General features: G+C 35.7%; 1 protein-coding gene across 1 annotated transcript in view; it reads right to left on the bottom strand.

Moving 5' to 3' along the window:
• The window catches only part of LOC136809045 (2-amino-3-ketobutyrate coenzyme A ligase, mitochondrial-like), a 32,084-nt gene that overhangs the window by 13,795 nt on the left and 4,146 nt on the right, over positions 1-14,143 (bottom strand). Inside the window, exons 2-8 of the mRNA XM_067065619.1 lie at positions 9,854-9,943; positions 9,252-9,342; positions 8,811-8,939; positions 8,206-8,308; positions 3,913-3,999; positions 2,659-2,741; positions 1,867-1,976 (exon numbers count right to left, since the gene is read on the bottom strand). Of these exons, the coding sequence (XP_066921720.1) occupies positions 1,867-1,976; positions 2,659-2,741; positions 3,913-3,999; positions 8,206-8,308; positions 8,811-8,939; positions 9,252-9,342; positions 9,854-9,943 (693 nt within the window). The remainder of the gene's footprint in view (positions 1-1,866; positions 1,977-2,658; positions 2,742-3,912; positions 4,000-8,205; positions 8,309-8,810; positions 8,940-9,251; positions 9,343-9,853; positions 9,944-14,143) is intronic.

The raw sequence follows: 14,143 nt of genomic DNA on the forward strand, positions 1-14,143 counted from the left end.
AAATTGAGTCATTTGACTAAGAACATTGATGTATGCTTATTAATAGTGATTCTTATAGATAAACATGCGTTTTTTGAGCCAACAAATTTTTTTGCAAAAATCTACTTGAGCCATCTTTTAACTATAATGGTACCCTACTTTCATGCAAAAAAATTAGAAAAAATAAATGATCCAATTTTTCACAAAGTCCAAAAGATCCGTTTTTTAGCCGTTTTTTGGCCCAAATTCGCCCAAAAACATTTTTTTCGAAAATCGGGCTCCGTCACATTCAAGGGTTTATAGTTATGAATCTTTGTGCAAAGAATCTTAAAAAAATATAAGAGCCAATCTCGAGAAAAGCTAATACCTAAGTAATTGATAATGTGCTTATAAAAAAATAATGAATTTGGCCAGTTTTTCTATAAGAACACGCCAAGCAACCAAAATTTCCTGTCTAAGTCTAAACACACATATTCTTCAAATGTAAGCCCTCATGAGCAAAAAAAACATCTATCTCATAAAAAATTGAGTCATTTGACTAAGAACATTGATGTATGCTTATTAATAGTGATTCTTATAGATAAACATGCGTTTTTTGAGCCAACAAATTTTTTTTGCAAAAATCTAGTTGAGCCATCTTTTAACTATAATGGTACCCTACTTTCATGCAAAAAATTAGAAAAAATAAATGATCCAATTTTTCACAAAGTCCAAAAAATCCGTTTTTTAGCCGTTTTTTTGCCCAAATTGGCCCAAAAACTTTTTTTTCGAAAATCGGGCTCCGTCACATTTTGGCCACTACCATTTTGCACCTTTGTACCAAAACTAAAAAAATTTCTATGATTCAATCCCGAGAAAAGTTGGTAACAGACGAACGGACGGACGGACGGACGAACACAGGTTAATTTATAGAACCTCCAGGTAGGTCCAAAAAAACATTTTGATGTTCAAGAAAAGTAATCAACTACAAAACAATTGGTATTTTAAACAGAATGAATAATAAGTACAGAGGGCTAGTGACGAAATCGTAAATTTTTCCCGGGCAAAGAATGTCACAAGGTTTGCGTCGTATCTCAAGCGTTTGGCTGAATCCATCAGTGTTTTTCTTTATTTTCGTATGGCACAAATCTGGCGGTAAAGGTTATTCTCGATCCAGCGTTTGCGTGACAAATGCTCTAGCCGCAAAGCTTATGTAGGAAGTAAGCAGCTTCAAATCTCAAATAAGCTTTAATATAGCTATTCGACCATACACTTCATTGGCTGACCCCACCCCCGCCCTCTTCGAAATAATGTGCATATTCATTTACATACTCGACCTGCTTTTTTCTACACATTAGCATTGCTCTGACTTGAAAATGTAAGCTTCTAGTTTCCAATTTTACCCTCATTAGCTGAATATTTCAGTCAAGTCTCAATAAATTGAGCGCTTTTTCTTGACTCTTGAGGGAATCTTAGACTCTCTAGAGTTCGGTACCTATTAATCGGCAATTTTCAAAGGGTTTACGTTCATCTGTATAGGTAGAAAGTGCACTTATCCGAACGCTTATTTGAATTTGAATTTTCAAATTCGATTGGTTCTTTAGTTACACTAGTTAGAAAGTTAGCCATTTTCCCAGCATGTTTTACCAGCTATCATTAGACTTACTTTATTGTTACAAAATTAAGCACTATAAATGCTACGATTGATCTTTTTTCAAATCTCTTGGTAACCAACCTCTGCAAAAAACAATTTCAATACTTGAAACTTTCGCAGTGTTATAGATGTTGTGTAGTTAATTCACGCCAACTCTATTACTTAAATTTACCATAACTCAATAACAATTGCCGATGCCTGTTAGCGTTCGTGTTGTAAAAAGTTGCCTTGAAAACTTTGAAAAAAAGCTATACCTTATCAGCACTTGCGACGACGGGCGGTGGGAGGGTGTTAGAAAACAGATAAGGGCGTGACTTTTGACGAAGAAGTGAGGTCAATTCTTTTGGTCCTGTTGTGTAACCACCTGGAAGAATAACATTTGTCCATGCTTTATTGAAGACCTCACGTGACTGATCATTGTGAATATGTGAAAATGATCTTTGAATTCGAGAAAATGTCTCGCGAAGTTTAGTGACGTGGTAGTAACCAAAACAACTCTATAATATTCTTATATTATTATTGGCGTAGTAGTGTAGTGGTTATCAACCTTTGGGAGGTCAGGTTCGATTCTCACTCGGTGCTATGATTCACTTGGCAAGTGAATGTACCTTCACCCGGGTCGACCCATGCCTTGTGAGGGGAGCTGGGTACCATCACACTGATAAAAGAGTATGGGAAGTGTGCTAGGCATTGCATGTGGTGTGATGACGATAATCATAGATTCAACACCTGCGAAGATGTATGTCCTCCCGTGTAGTTCGAGTATCGTCGTTTATACACATATAACTCTCGCGAGCGCAGGGTTAGCAGTGTCTGGTAAGCGTGGTAATTTCCCTATCCTAGGGTATGTATCTATCCAGGGATAGGGCCCATTCCGGATGGTTCGGAGGGTTCACTTCTCTTCTCTTATTATTGTACTTAAAAAGCAATATAGCATTAAAGATGCTGGCCAAGACATCAGAAGTTGATGATTATAGGCTCGATGAAGTATCAAACTTAAATAATACAATAGTTTACAATAATTTTCTCGAAAGATTGATATTCACCTGCAGCACCGCCAAGAGCTTTTCCAAGGGTTGAGTTGATGATGTCAACACGTCCCATTTGATTTAAAAGTTCTTCTGTGCCTCTGTGAGTAAAACCATTAAATATCTCAAGAACTATTCAGGTAAAGTCTGACAGTCTGATCCAAAAGAATAGCAGTCCGCATTCTTTAAAGGGACATTAAAGTAGTAAAATGTAAACATTGCGCGAACCACGTGTCATTAAAGAGAACAATTAAAATCACGTGTCCAAAACAAACTCGTAAAACAATTGAACAATCAAAATTAGCCTTATTTGGTTTGATTTTTTATTTTGACATGTGACATTTGTTTTGATTTTGTATCCCGCTGCATACAGTTTCTTTAGAATTTTTGCAAGTACTGTTATGTCCCTTTAATACATTGTTCTTGAAGGAATAATACCTCATTACATGAAGGTAATAAAGATATAGATGGAGAGAAAACGTCTCGGTAATGATCTAAATGGTCGTTGAAATCTTTTATAAATCTATTCAAAGCGGCTTTTCTTTGATGTACCATCATTGGAAGCAAAAAACATCAATTTATAACTTTATAAGAACAGAAAGAGACTGTTTGGTTGATTTTGAAAAACTTAATTTTGCCGAAAATCCTTGTTAAAATGCGATTCGAAATAGTTTCAACTGATGTAAGACTAAAAGAGTATATTAATTTCATAAGGACACATTTTTGGGCTGGCATTTTGTTAACATTGAGAGTTGCATCACATTATCATTGAAAGTTTCTTATTATAAGATCTTCACGTTTAAGTGGGCAGCGGTTTTCATACTCTGACAAAATAATCGATACAAGGTTCCTAATCGTAACACCTAATTCTTTTTTAAATCTATCGATGGCTTTAAGGGCAGCTTCCCCTAGAAGTTTGGAGTATTTTGCTTATTATGTGAAGTTTTTTTCAATTTTTCATGACAAGGCTATTATATTTCAATATACTTGTTAAAAATGTAATGTCTTTTCATTCATCTTAAATATTCCCACGAGTATACCCAAAATTAATCATCTTATTCCCAAAGCAACCAAACAGCTGTTTGCTTCCGATGATAAATCAGAATAGAACAAAAGGCATTGACTCTCCATCTATCTTTATTACCTTCATGCTCATTAGAAAGATATTTTCAAGTTCACCTTTTTAAAACATTCAAATCTTTTAAGAGGAAGGCTTTTCCTACTGTAACCAAAAATAGAAAAGAAAATTGAACCATACTGATAATAACTAACCTTCCTGTTTTCCCGATAACTCCAGTTCCGTGACATTCATCAATAAATGTTAAAGCGCTGTATTTTTCTGCAAGGTCGCAAATATCCCTTAAAAAAGAAACATGTTAAAAGTTAAAATAAATTTTAAAGAACTGGTCACGATGACGTAATACGGTTTTTCAAGTATATATAGTGAAGATATGTAATATCTGTCATTTTAGAAAAAGAAAAGTATTGATATATAAATAACTCAAACTGATAAAAACGAAAAAAGTTAAGAATATTTTTGTTAATTGTGTGTATTTACGATTTTTTTGGTATTTTTTATTTTTTAATCATTCCGAAACAGAGGGTAATTTAGCAAAAAGTTAAAGGGAATTTAAATAGTGGTATGTGAAAGAAAAACCTAATCCAAATGAAGATAGAAGAAAAGTAATAGTGGAGAAACAATGAATTGCAAAAAACTTTTTTGATAAACACACTTCCGTAAGTTCATCAAAATACATACAAAATGGGGACAAATACAAAAGCAAACACATCAAATAAATTAAAAAAAAAAAAAAAAAAAAAAAAAAAAAAAAAAAAGGATACATAAACAAAACAAAACCCGAAGTCCCAGACTTGTGACTGGCATAGTGACTTTCCACGTGTTTAAGGGCCCACACTCAGTCGCCTTCGGAAAACATAGTAGAAAAAGGAACTGACCAGCAGCTTCCAAATAAATAACAGACAACAAACAGACACTACAACAAACACAATCTTACATAAAAATAGAAAAAATCACACAAAAACTGAAAAGAATAGAATCGTAAGTTGGCCGAGAACCCGGTTCGGCGTGCCGCGACGGGAGAACTGCACAGGGCAAAGAAAAGTAGGAAATACCTCCGATGCTAATGCTGATTCTTTAGACAGAAAAAAAAAAAAAAAAAAAAAAAAAAAAAAAAAAAAAAAAACAAACAAACACACATACAATACACAAGAAACAATTTCACAATTTAAAAATATGTAAAAATTCTTCGACGGTTTTCCCATACTTCATAAAACAGTCAGGAAACCTGGCAAAACATTTGACAACTTGCTTCTTCAAGAAAGCGTTTGAAGCACCCTGGTTTCGCATTCGAATGAAAAGCTCAGTGACTCTAGGAGTCAGATCTTCAAACATGAGTGTGCTACGTGCTATCCGTAAAATTTCTGAAAAGACGGATCCATAAAAAATGCACGATGGGATGTTACTGTCGGCATGTGGCATCCTTACAATGAAGAAGGGAAAGGCATCTCTCTTATCAAAAAGTTTATATCTAAAAATATTGTTCTCAACGGTGATATCTAAATCTAAAAACGATGCATGGTTTCCATGGTGCTCAACTTTGAGATCTAGTTCTTTAGGGTAAATCTGTTTGTAGCAATTATGAAACTCATCTCTGTCATTTAAGGCACACAAATCATCAATAAATCTACCTACAGAGTGGAAGTTATAGGCACTAGGCGAACTAGCAGAAATGAGACCTTTGACATACTCAGATTCAAAATGGTACAAAAACAAATTTGCCCAAAAAGGAGCAGGATCTATTCCCATGGGAATTCCAATGCACTGTTTAAGAATAGAATTGCCAACTTTGAAAAAGCAATTTTTTATCAGAAAGGACACACACTCAGACAGTGAAGTACTAGTAAAGAACCTATCATCCTTCCCTTTTGTAGTCCAGTATGCTGAAGTATTTGAAAAACCAAGTTTATTTCTACAACCTAAATCAAACACAAAGTTAATAATTTTGGTTAAAATTTCAATGAGAAGATCGTGTGGAAGGGTTGTGTACAGTGTTGCAAAATCGAATGTCGAAATTCGTTTTGCTTTTTTCTTGGCATTGATTCTGTTAAGATGTCCAATAACAGGCGAAGAATTTTGTACAACCCAGAACTTATTGAAACTAGAAAAGAAACGAGATTTATGATGGAATTGCTCAACATGTTTGTATAGAACTTTGAAGACCATGGATACAGCACGAGACAGCGGTTTGGTACTACATGATTTGGAAGCAATGATGAAGCGGCAACCAATAGGATTCTTATGCATTTTAGGAATCCAATACATAATGGGGAGAGTTTTCATTTTGTCAGATAATGATAATCCAAATGTTTTACACAAGTTTTCGCTATTTTCTAAAATGGAGTTCAAATCAAGATTAGAAGGCTGATAGGTGTTATTTCCAGAGATTTCTCTCAGTAATCTAGAAACATAAAACTTTTTACAAATCAAAGCAAAGTTCTTAGATGCTTTGTCGATTGTGACAATGACAAATCTTTTCTGTAAGGTTTCCAGATATGCCAGCACTTCTGGATTCTTTAGAATAGGTTTAGTGTCATGTATTTTCGTTTTCTTTTTGAGTTTTCTAATCTTAATTTCAACTTTCGAAATAATTGTGTCCCTCCAAAATTTAAATGCCCTAGCTTTGAATTTAGTTTTTTGCTCTAAAGTATGACAGTCAGCCTGTCCCAAGCCAGGATAAAGACAGGATAAAGACAGAGGGACCCAGAGAGGACTAATTACCCTTTCATTATAACATCGTCTCTCTAAGAGGAAAAAGAATTCGGCCATTCTTTGTTGTTTGTAGATCTGACAGGAGAAAACATTTTATTTTCACACTATATATATTTGCCTAGTACATCAGGATGTGCGAGGATGTCCCCTGCCTGGTTTCTAGTGCAGTCGGCTCCAAAGGAGTCTAAGGTGTTTACACCTTCGTTGATTCATTTTTTGTTTTCTTCTTCTGTCAGTCTACCTGGAGTTTGTTGTCATCTTGTACAGGCCGCTGGGGTAATGTCGCCTGACTGTCTTGAATGACAGTCAGCCTGTCCCAAGCCAGGATAAAGACAGAGGGACCCAGAGAGGACTAATTACCCTTTCATTATAACATCGTCTCTCTAAGAGGAAAAAGAATTCGGCCATTCTTGTTGTTTGTAGATCTGACAGGGAAAACATTTTATTTTCATACTATAATATATTTGCCTAGTACATCAGGATGTGCGAGGATGTCCCCTGCCTGGTTTCTAGTGCAGTCGGCTCCAAAGGAGTCTAAGTGTTTACACCTTCGTTGATTCATTTTTGTTTTCTTCTTCTGTCAGTCTACCTGGAGTTTGTTGTCATCTTGTACAGGCCGCTGGGGTAATGTCGCCTGACTGTCTTGAATGACAGTCAGCCTGTCCCAAGCCAGGATAAAGACAGAGGGACCCAGAGAGGACTAATTACCCTTTCATTATAACATCGTCTCTCTAAGAGGAAAAAGAATTCGGCCATTCTTTGTTGTTTGTAGATCTGACAGGAGAAAACATTTTATTTTCATACTATATATATACTCCTTTTATTTGCCCTCCCACGAAAGAACAAGAAGAAACTCATGCACAGTATTTTCAATTTGTTAAAGCAACCGAGTCTAAACACGCGAGAGGTAAAAGTAAAGCAACGATGATTTTATAAACTACAATGTAAGGAATGTAAATGATGCTCGAATTCTAACGACAACGCTACCACTTAGCTTGGCATGAAATAACATCACTCCATTCAACGAATGTTCATTTTCTTAGCGGTAGCGTAGTGGGAAAAGTTTTTCGGGGTGGTCAAGCAGCATAGGGCTACTTTTTTAAAGAATCTTTTGTTTTTTGATTTCTCTCTACATAACGTAAGAGAAATCTTGAGTTTGAAGGACATAACGTAAGAGAAATATCGAGTTTGAAGGACATAATGTAAGAGCAAAATCTTGAGTTTGAAGGACATAATGTAAGAGAAATCTTGAGTTCGAAGGACATAACGTAAGAGAAATATCGAGTTCGAAGGACATAACGTAAGAGAAATATCGAGTTTGAAGGACATAATGTAAGAGCAAAATCTTGAGTTTGAAGGACATAATGTAAGAGAAATCTTGAGTTTGAAGGACATAACGTAAGAGAAATATCGAGTTTGAAGGACATAACGTAAGAGAAATATCGAGTTTGAAGTACATAATGTAAGAGCAAAATCTTGAGTTTGAAGGACATAACGTAAGAGAAATCTTGAGTTCGAAGGACATAACGTAAGAGAAATATCGAGTTTGAAGGACATAACGTAAGACCGAAATCTTGAGTTTGAAGGACATAATGTAAGAGAAATCTTGAGTTCGAAGGACATAACGTAAGAGAAATATCGAGTTTGAAGGACATAATGTAAGAGCGAAATCTTGAGTTCGAAGGACATAACGTAAGAGAAATATCGAGTTTGAAGGACATAATGTAAGAGCGAAATCTTGAGTTTGAAGGACTGATAGGAAGTGGGGGACTTACTTGAGAGGAGCGACCGTCCCATCCATACTAAAGACACCATCAGTGACAATCATGATCATTCGTGCACCTTTCTCACGAGCGTCTTTCAAACTGTCCTCCAAAGCTGAAGGAAAAAGAACTTCATTGAAAATAATGAATCAGGTCTTCCACCATATTTCCCTAACACCCTGCTTTTCCAGGGATTCGAACAGAGCCCATTGCGGTGCAAGTCTGTGATCGAAACCTTCACACTACCAATCGGCAGAATGTTAGTGAGACACAGTGATAGCCTTATCCAGATGGTGAGTGAATGTATACCGAGTTTATCGTTCTAAATCTGCAATTTGAGCTTTACTAAGCTCATTCAACGTCAATCGATACTTCGAATCAGGTCTTCGGTTGCCAAATCAAATCGCTTAAAAGATTGTTGGGAGTGCTTCTCATCATTATTCATAAGCAGGGAGTAAATTTTGGGAGCCTTCATTATTTTTTTCCAGATATATCACCCCTTCCCAGCTGGCACACAACGTTGTTTCAACGTTTTCCTAACGTTCAGAACGTCTATATAACGTTATATGAACGTTAAAACAACGTTGTGTGCCAGCTGGGTTAGGAAATATCCCAACCTTGCATATCTCTGTGCTTATATCGATATTTCTTTGCTTTACATAACCGAATACCATCAATGATGGAGGCATGGTTCAGCTCGTCACTGATCACTGCGTCTTCTGGTGTCAGTAGGGATTCGAAAATTCCTTCAAAAGAGAAAAACAAATCACCCAATGAGCTTGCACGTGAGTTAAGTTTACTCTAGGGTGGGTTGGACTCTAGCCAATGTCTTTTAAAACTTGGGGACACGGGCAAAAGCTCTTTTCCTCAAATCTATAGCACACGATCAAGGTCGTCACTTGCAAGTATAAAAAAAGGGGGCAATCAGGGTGGTACATAATATGTTTCCAGTGTGAACAGGATAGCTCAGGTGACTAAGGGGTGACCCTTTGGACACATAGTGGTAAAAATGCCCAAGATATCCAGTGTCATTTAGTTTTGAGAAAGTCAGCACCTACCTGCATTGGCATCAAAGCAACTGATGTAAGCGATTGTATCTTCTCGTTCGTGGAATTCCGCGATCTTTCTTTCAAGTTCGATATGAATGTCCTAAAATGGTCAAGATCAAAGTCGATAGTAAAGACATTCCATTGTAAGCTATTTTCATAATCAGATGGCCTTTTAAAAAGAGTGTTTCTCCACGTAAGACAATATATCAAGAAGGAGAATTTAGGGATCATTTCGTAAACCGACATCGCTATCACAATTTTAGTTTTTAGTCCAGTTAATGGTCATCACGCCACAGTACGTTACGTAACGGCAATGGGGTTCTGAGTATCTTGTAATCACCGGTATTTTAGTATTTGACGAAAGAATGACCGGTATTGCGGTATTCCGGACTCCGTTATTTCGGTACTAGTCAGCAAATTTTCGACCAGTATTAGAGAAATCTTTAGCCAGTACGCCGGTATTTCATGAAAAATTATTCTAGAGCTGAACTGTAACCTCAAAATATGAGATTCCCATTCAATAAAAAATGACACTGAATTGTCACCCCACTGGAATTGAGAAGATGGTAGTAAATTTTAAGGGTTGTAAGAATGATAAAAGGTCCATTTACTTGCGTTCCGCAGATGAAACGAACTGAGCTCAAACCATTGCCTCGATCATTCAAACTTTTGGCGGCTGCAGCAATCACGTCCTTATGTGACTAAAAGAGACAAAATAAACATTATCGTGAATTGTCTTTAAAGAAGGCACTGATTTCTTCCAATTCAACGTTAGGTAATCGCATAGAAATGTGGTTGATTCTATTTAAGGCAATATTAGGTGTTAGAATTATGATATTTCAAGATATGGGATATTGAACTACAAAATGGGAAATAAAAAACTAATCCAAAAAATAAACCTCTTTTTGAGAAAGAAAATTTGGAACCGCGAATTATTTTTTTCCTAATGATCTAACAAGCACGTTGCTTGGTTCTTTCGTATGTTTCGTAGAGCAGTAATTACCTACAGTAAGGCTTTAAACCTTGCGGAGCGACGGGCCAGATATCAATTTCTACCGAAAATGGACGATGAAAGATCCTGAGAAGTCGTAGGCTGCACGCATTGCCTCTAATTTATTTTGATCTACTGTACATCAAAATCAATTTCGGGGATGCACGCAGCCTAGAGAAGTCGACTCAGTTAGGTATACTTTTTTAAATTTAGTGCTTTTACCCTCTTCCCTACTTATCAGAGCCAAGAGTCGAAAATTTCTGAAAACTTCTTTCAGGGGTGGGTGGAAAATCTCAAAATTTAATAAGCGGGGGGAGGGGTTGGAATAAGAACGTCCTGGTTGGAAAATATTTGAAAAATTAATTAGTGTAAAACAGATTCTTTTTCAAGGTTTCTTCACAAAATATGAACACAGTACATTTTTATTGAGACTCTACTGTTTTGATTTTTTTGGTACTTGGTTTACAAAAGAGAGATGTTTTAAAATCTGTTCCTAGGAAATTTCAAAATGTTTGAAATAACTTGATCTTGTAGACTAGATGATCTATTTTTCAATAATGTACACAAAAACATGGAACGGTCAAATCATCAGGGAAATTCCCTTTAGCCAGGGAAAACCCGAAAAGCCACAAATCAGATATCAATTCAACTTTAATCAAATCAATCAAATTTTTTTGAAAAAAGGAAAAAAAAATACAATACAATCGCGAGATTTATAATAAGCGACCTTTTTAAACCAATTTGCGATTATGTCTCTTCAAAACATGCTTAAAGTGAATTTTAAGAACCACAAGCGATTTTCATACAAAAAGTGTTCAGATAGCTAGCTAAAAATATCACAGCAACTAATGTGCGGAATCGGCTAATGAGTATTGAACACCCTCAACTTAACTCAAACAAAAATTACTCAAATGAATCTCAATATTCGTTCCTTACTCGGCGGTCGACGAAGCACACCTTTTAATATTTTTTTCTGGGGTCAAGCAGAACAGATAATAAACCTAGTTCAAGTTTGTAGTTACGTATCTCATGTAAGAAACGTAAATACACTGCTATCCTATGATATAGTGTGCAAGAAAATCCGTATACGTAAATCTTTACTAATTTCGAGGTCAAACTTTGTAGTTCAATTTCTATAACAATTTACAGTTACTGTAGATTTTCGTGAATAAACTTCACAAGTTTTGAGAAAGTTAATCCTCTCTATATATCCCCTAAAGCCAAACCAAGAAAGGCGCCATTCTTTGAAACTGTGTCTATTTTTTTCAAGCTTTTTAGACTATCAATGATAAGGAAAATATTTTTTCACATCCACTAATGCAAATTTGAAAGTTATAAAAATAAGAGATATACAGTGGAGCCTCCATAACTCGAGCACGGACGGACACTCTTAAATCTGGCATGCAAGACATACATGAAGCGAAAGTTCGGCATTTTTGTGAAAGCTTTTCGCATTGCAGGGAGGGGATTTGGGCAATTTACAGGTGAAATGCTCTAAAAAAAGCATCTTCAGATTGAATTGCCAAATAAATTCCACGGTGGCGGTATTCTATCTTTAGCAAACTTTTAATTTTTTGGCCAATCTCATCATAAATATTCTTACAGTATCTTAAATAACATGCTTATAAAATTATAATAAAACACCCCTGTCTCACAGCCCTGATGGAACTTTTTTTTTTAGTGGGGATAAAAACTCAAATTTATCGAAATCCCAATGGGAATAGAAATTATATTGTTCCAAGGTAAAAAAATCCAGTTGGGATGGTTTTGGAGTGCAATTTTTAAACTTTGAATTTCTAATGGGGATGAAATCAAAATCAATATCCCTGTGGGGAAGAAATTTCAGGATATTTTCCCACCGGGGACGAAATTTCTGCCAAATTTCCCAGTGGGGCTGGGGTCCCAGTGGGTCTATGGCACAGGGTGTAATGAAGGAAGCGGGTAAACATAATTTTATGATTGACAATCAAATGTGTAATCTGAAACGTCTTTTGTTCCATAAAAATCAAGAAAACAAAAATTTTTGTTCAATTTATTGTAAAAGCTTTTCGACTATCGTCATCGTCAGTACAGTAAAAAATATATAAGCATATGAAAAAGTATCTACAATCAGAGGAATGTAAAGAGATGGAAAAACAGCTTTTCTGATTACTCAAAGTTCAACGATCACTTCTATTGAAAATTATATTGTAAAAACGTTGATTAGGTCATTAAATTAAAGTCCAGAAAAGACGGCTCGCCATACAAATCGGACGGTTTCTACATAATTTGACGATAAAAATGAAAATTTGTTTTTCCATTTTTGCCGATTACAATTTTTAAGAATAAGGAGCAATATTTTTACCAATGTATAGCAAAAGAAATTCTCAACGCAATGATATTAAAATGGTTCTTGTAAAACTGTCAGAAGTCGAGTAAAATCAAGATGAAGTTATAATTTTCTCGAGCTCTAGCTTTCCACGCTATGGTGCGGTCGTGATGCGGTTTTATCAGTAAAATTGCTAGTAAGTTCTGAACAAGAAGATATAGGTACCTTTTCGTATAGGAGAGGTGTACCCAACATATAAGCCCTAAAAGTTTGCGCATAATCAGGCTTGAAACAAAAGAATTTTGTCACAACACGCTAATTATGCAGATTTTTTATAGCGACAACAAAAGAAACCTATTTACTCAACATAAACTCCCTTAAGGGCAAGAGACCTGGTATATGACAAGCCGTTTTTCCATTGTTTTCAAGAAGCTGTTTTTCCATCTCTTTACATTCCTCTGCTACAATTTATAAAGAAATGTTAAAAAGTTGAGAAATCACATCAATTGTCACGGGAGCAACGATGCCATGACGATTAATGTGTTTTCTTTTGTTCCAGTGTAAAATAATTTACGTTATGCCGTTTCTAAATAAGTTTAAATTGTCCTTTTAGAAACGTCTTTTGTCTTGTAAGAGTTATAATAGACTTTCTCATATATGTTATCATATTACATGAACAAAAACACAAAGCTTACAGCATAGATTATAACCCTGCAGTTTTTATTTTGCATACTGTATTTTGTACAAATAAGAGAGAAATTTTCTACAAACAAGAGAGAAATAATTATATGTAGAGCGCGTTATAGTCGCAGTGAAAGATTTTGCAGAGGGTTGATATTTAAGAGTAAATTTGTATCAAAAATGATTACCAATGAAATAAAACAGATAGAGGGCGCTGTTTTACGCAAAGGAACAGGTGACCCAACTACCAGCCAACAACTTCAAAAAGAGGTTGAAGATCTACGCACTCAAGTTAAAGAACTGAAGCAAAAGCATGAGGAATTTGAAAAACGACTCGATAGGAAACCCTGGTTGGAGAAATTACTCGATCCCATCGTCAGTTTGACCAAAAAGTTTTCTCAACCTCGAAGCAGAATGATTTCAATGGAAACACGACTCAAAGAGGGCATCCATCGATTTGTAGAGTTAAAGGAATATGATGACAAAAGGGTACATATTTACAGCGATTACCAAGACTACTACTGCGATATTTCGAAGAGAATGGTCATTGATACACAGTATCATTACGGAGATTTCCTGTTCACACAGAAAAAGTTCAAAGAGCAACCAAACAGATTAAGTCTTCACTCATTTGATTCGACATATTATAGAAAATATGAGAATGGCGATTTCACCTTAGGATTATATGATTCTTCTTGGAAACATGAACATGCTTCATTTTATGTTTTGCATTCAGACGATCCTAAAGAGTATTTGGAGATGGCGCCTGGGACAAAGAGCAATTACTATCAAACATGGCAGATGGATAGCGTAACACATGGTCATTCCAAAATTACAGAGACCAGTACCACTACTAAAAGCCAGACTCCTCCTAGTTTCGAAAAATCTAAAGATGCCTCAGCCACTCAAAGTTACAATGAA

Source organism: Clytia hemisphaerica, unplaced genomic scaffold (assembly GCF_902728285.1).
Source record: "Clytia hemisphaerica strain Z4C2 unplaced genomic scaffold, Clytia hemisphaerica genome assembly, whole genome shotgun sequence".
Taxonomy (NCBI): Eukaryota; Metazoa; Cnidaria; class Hydrozoa; order Leptothecata; family Clytiidae; genus Clytia; species Clytia hemisphaerica.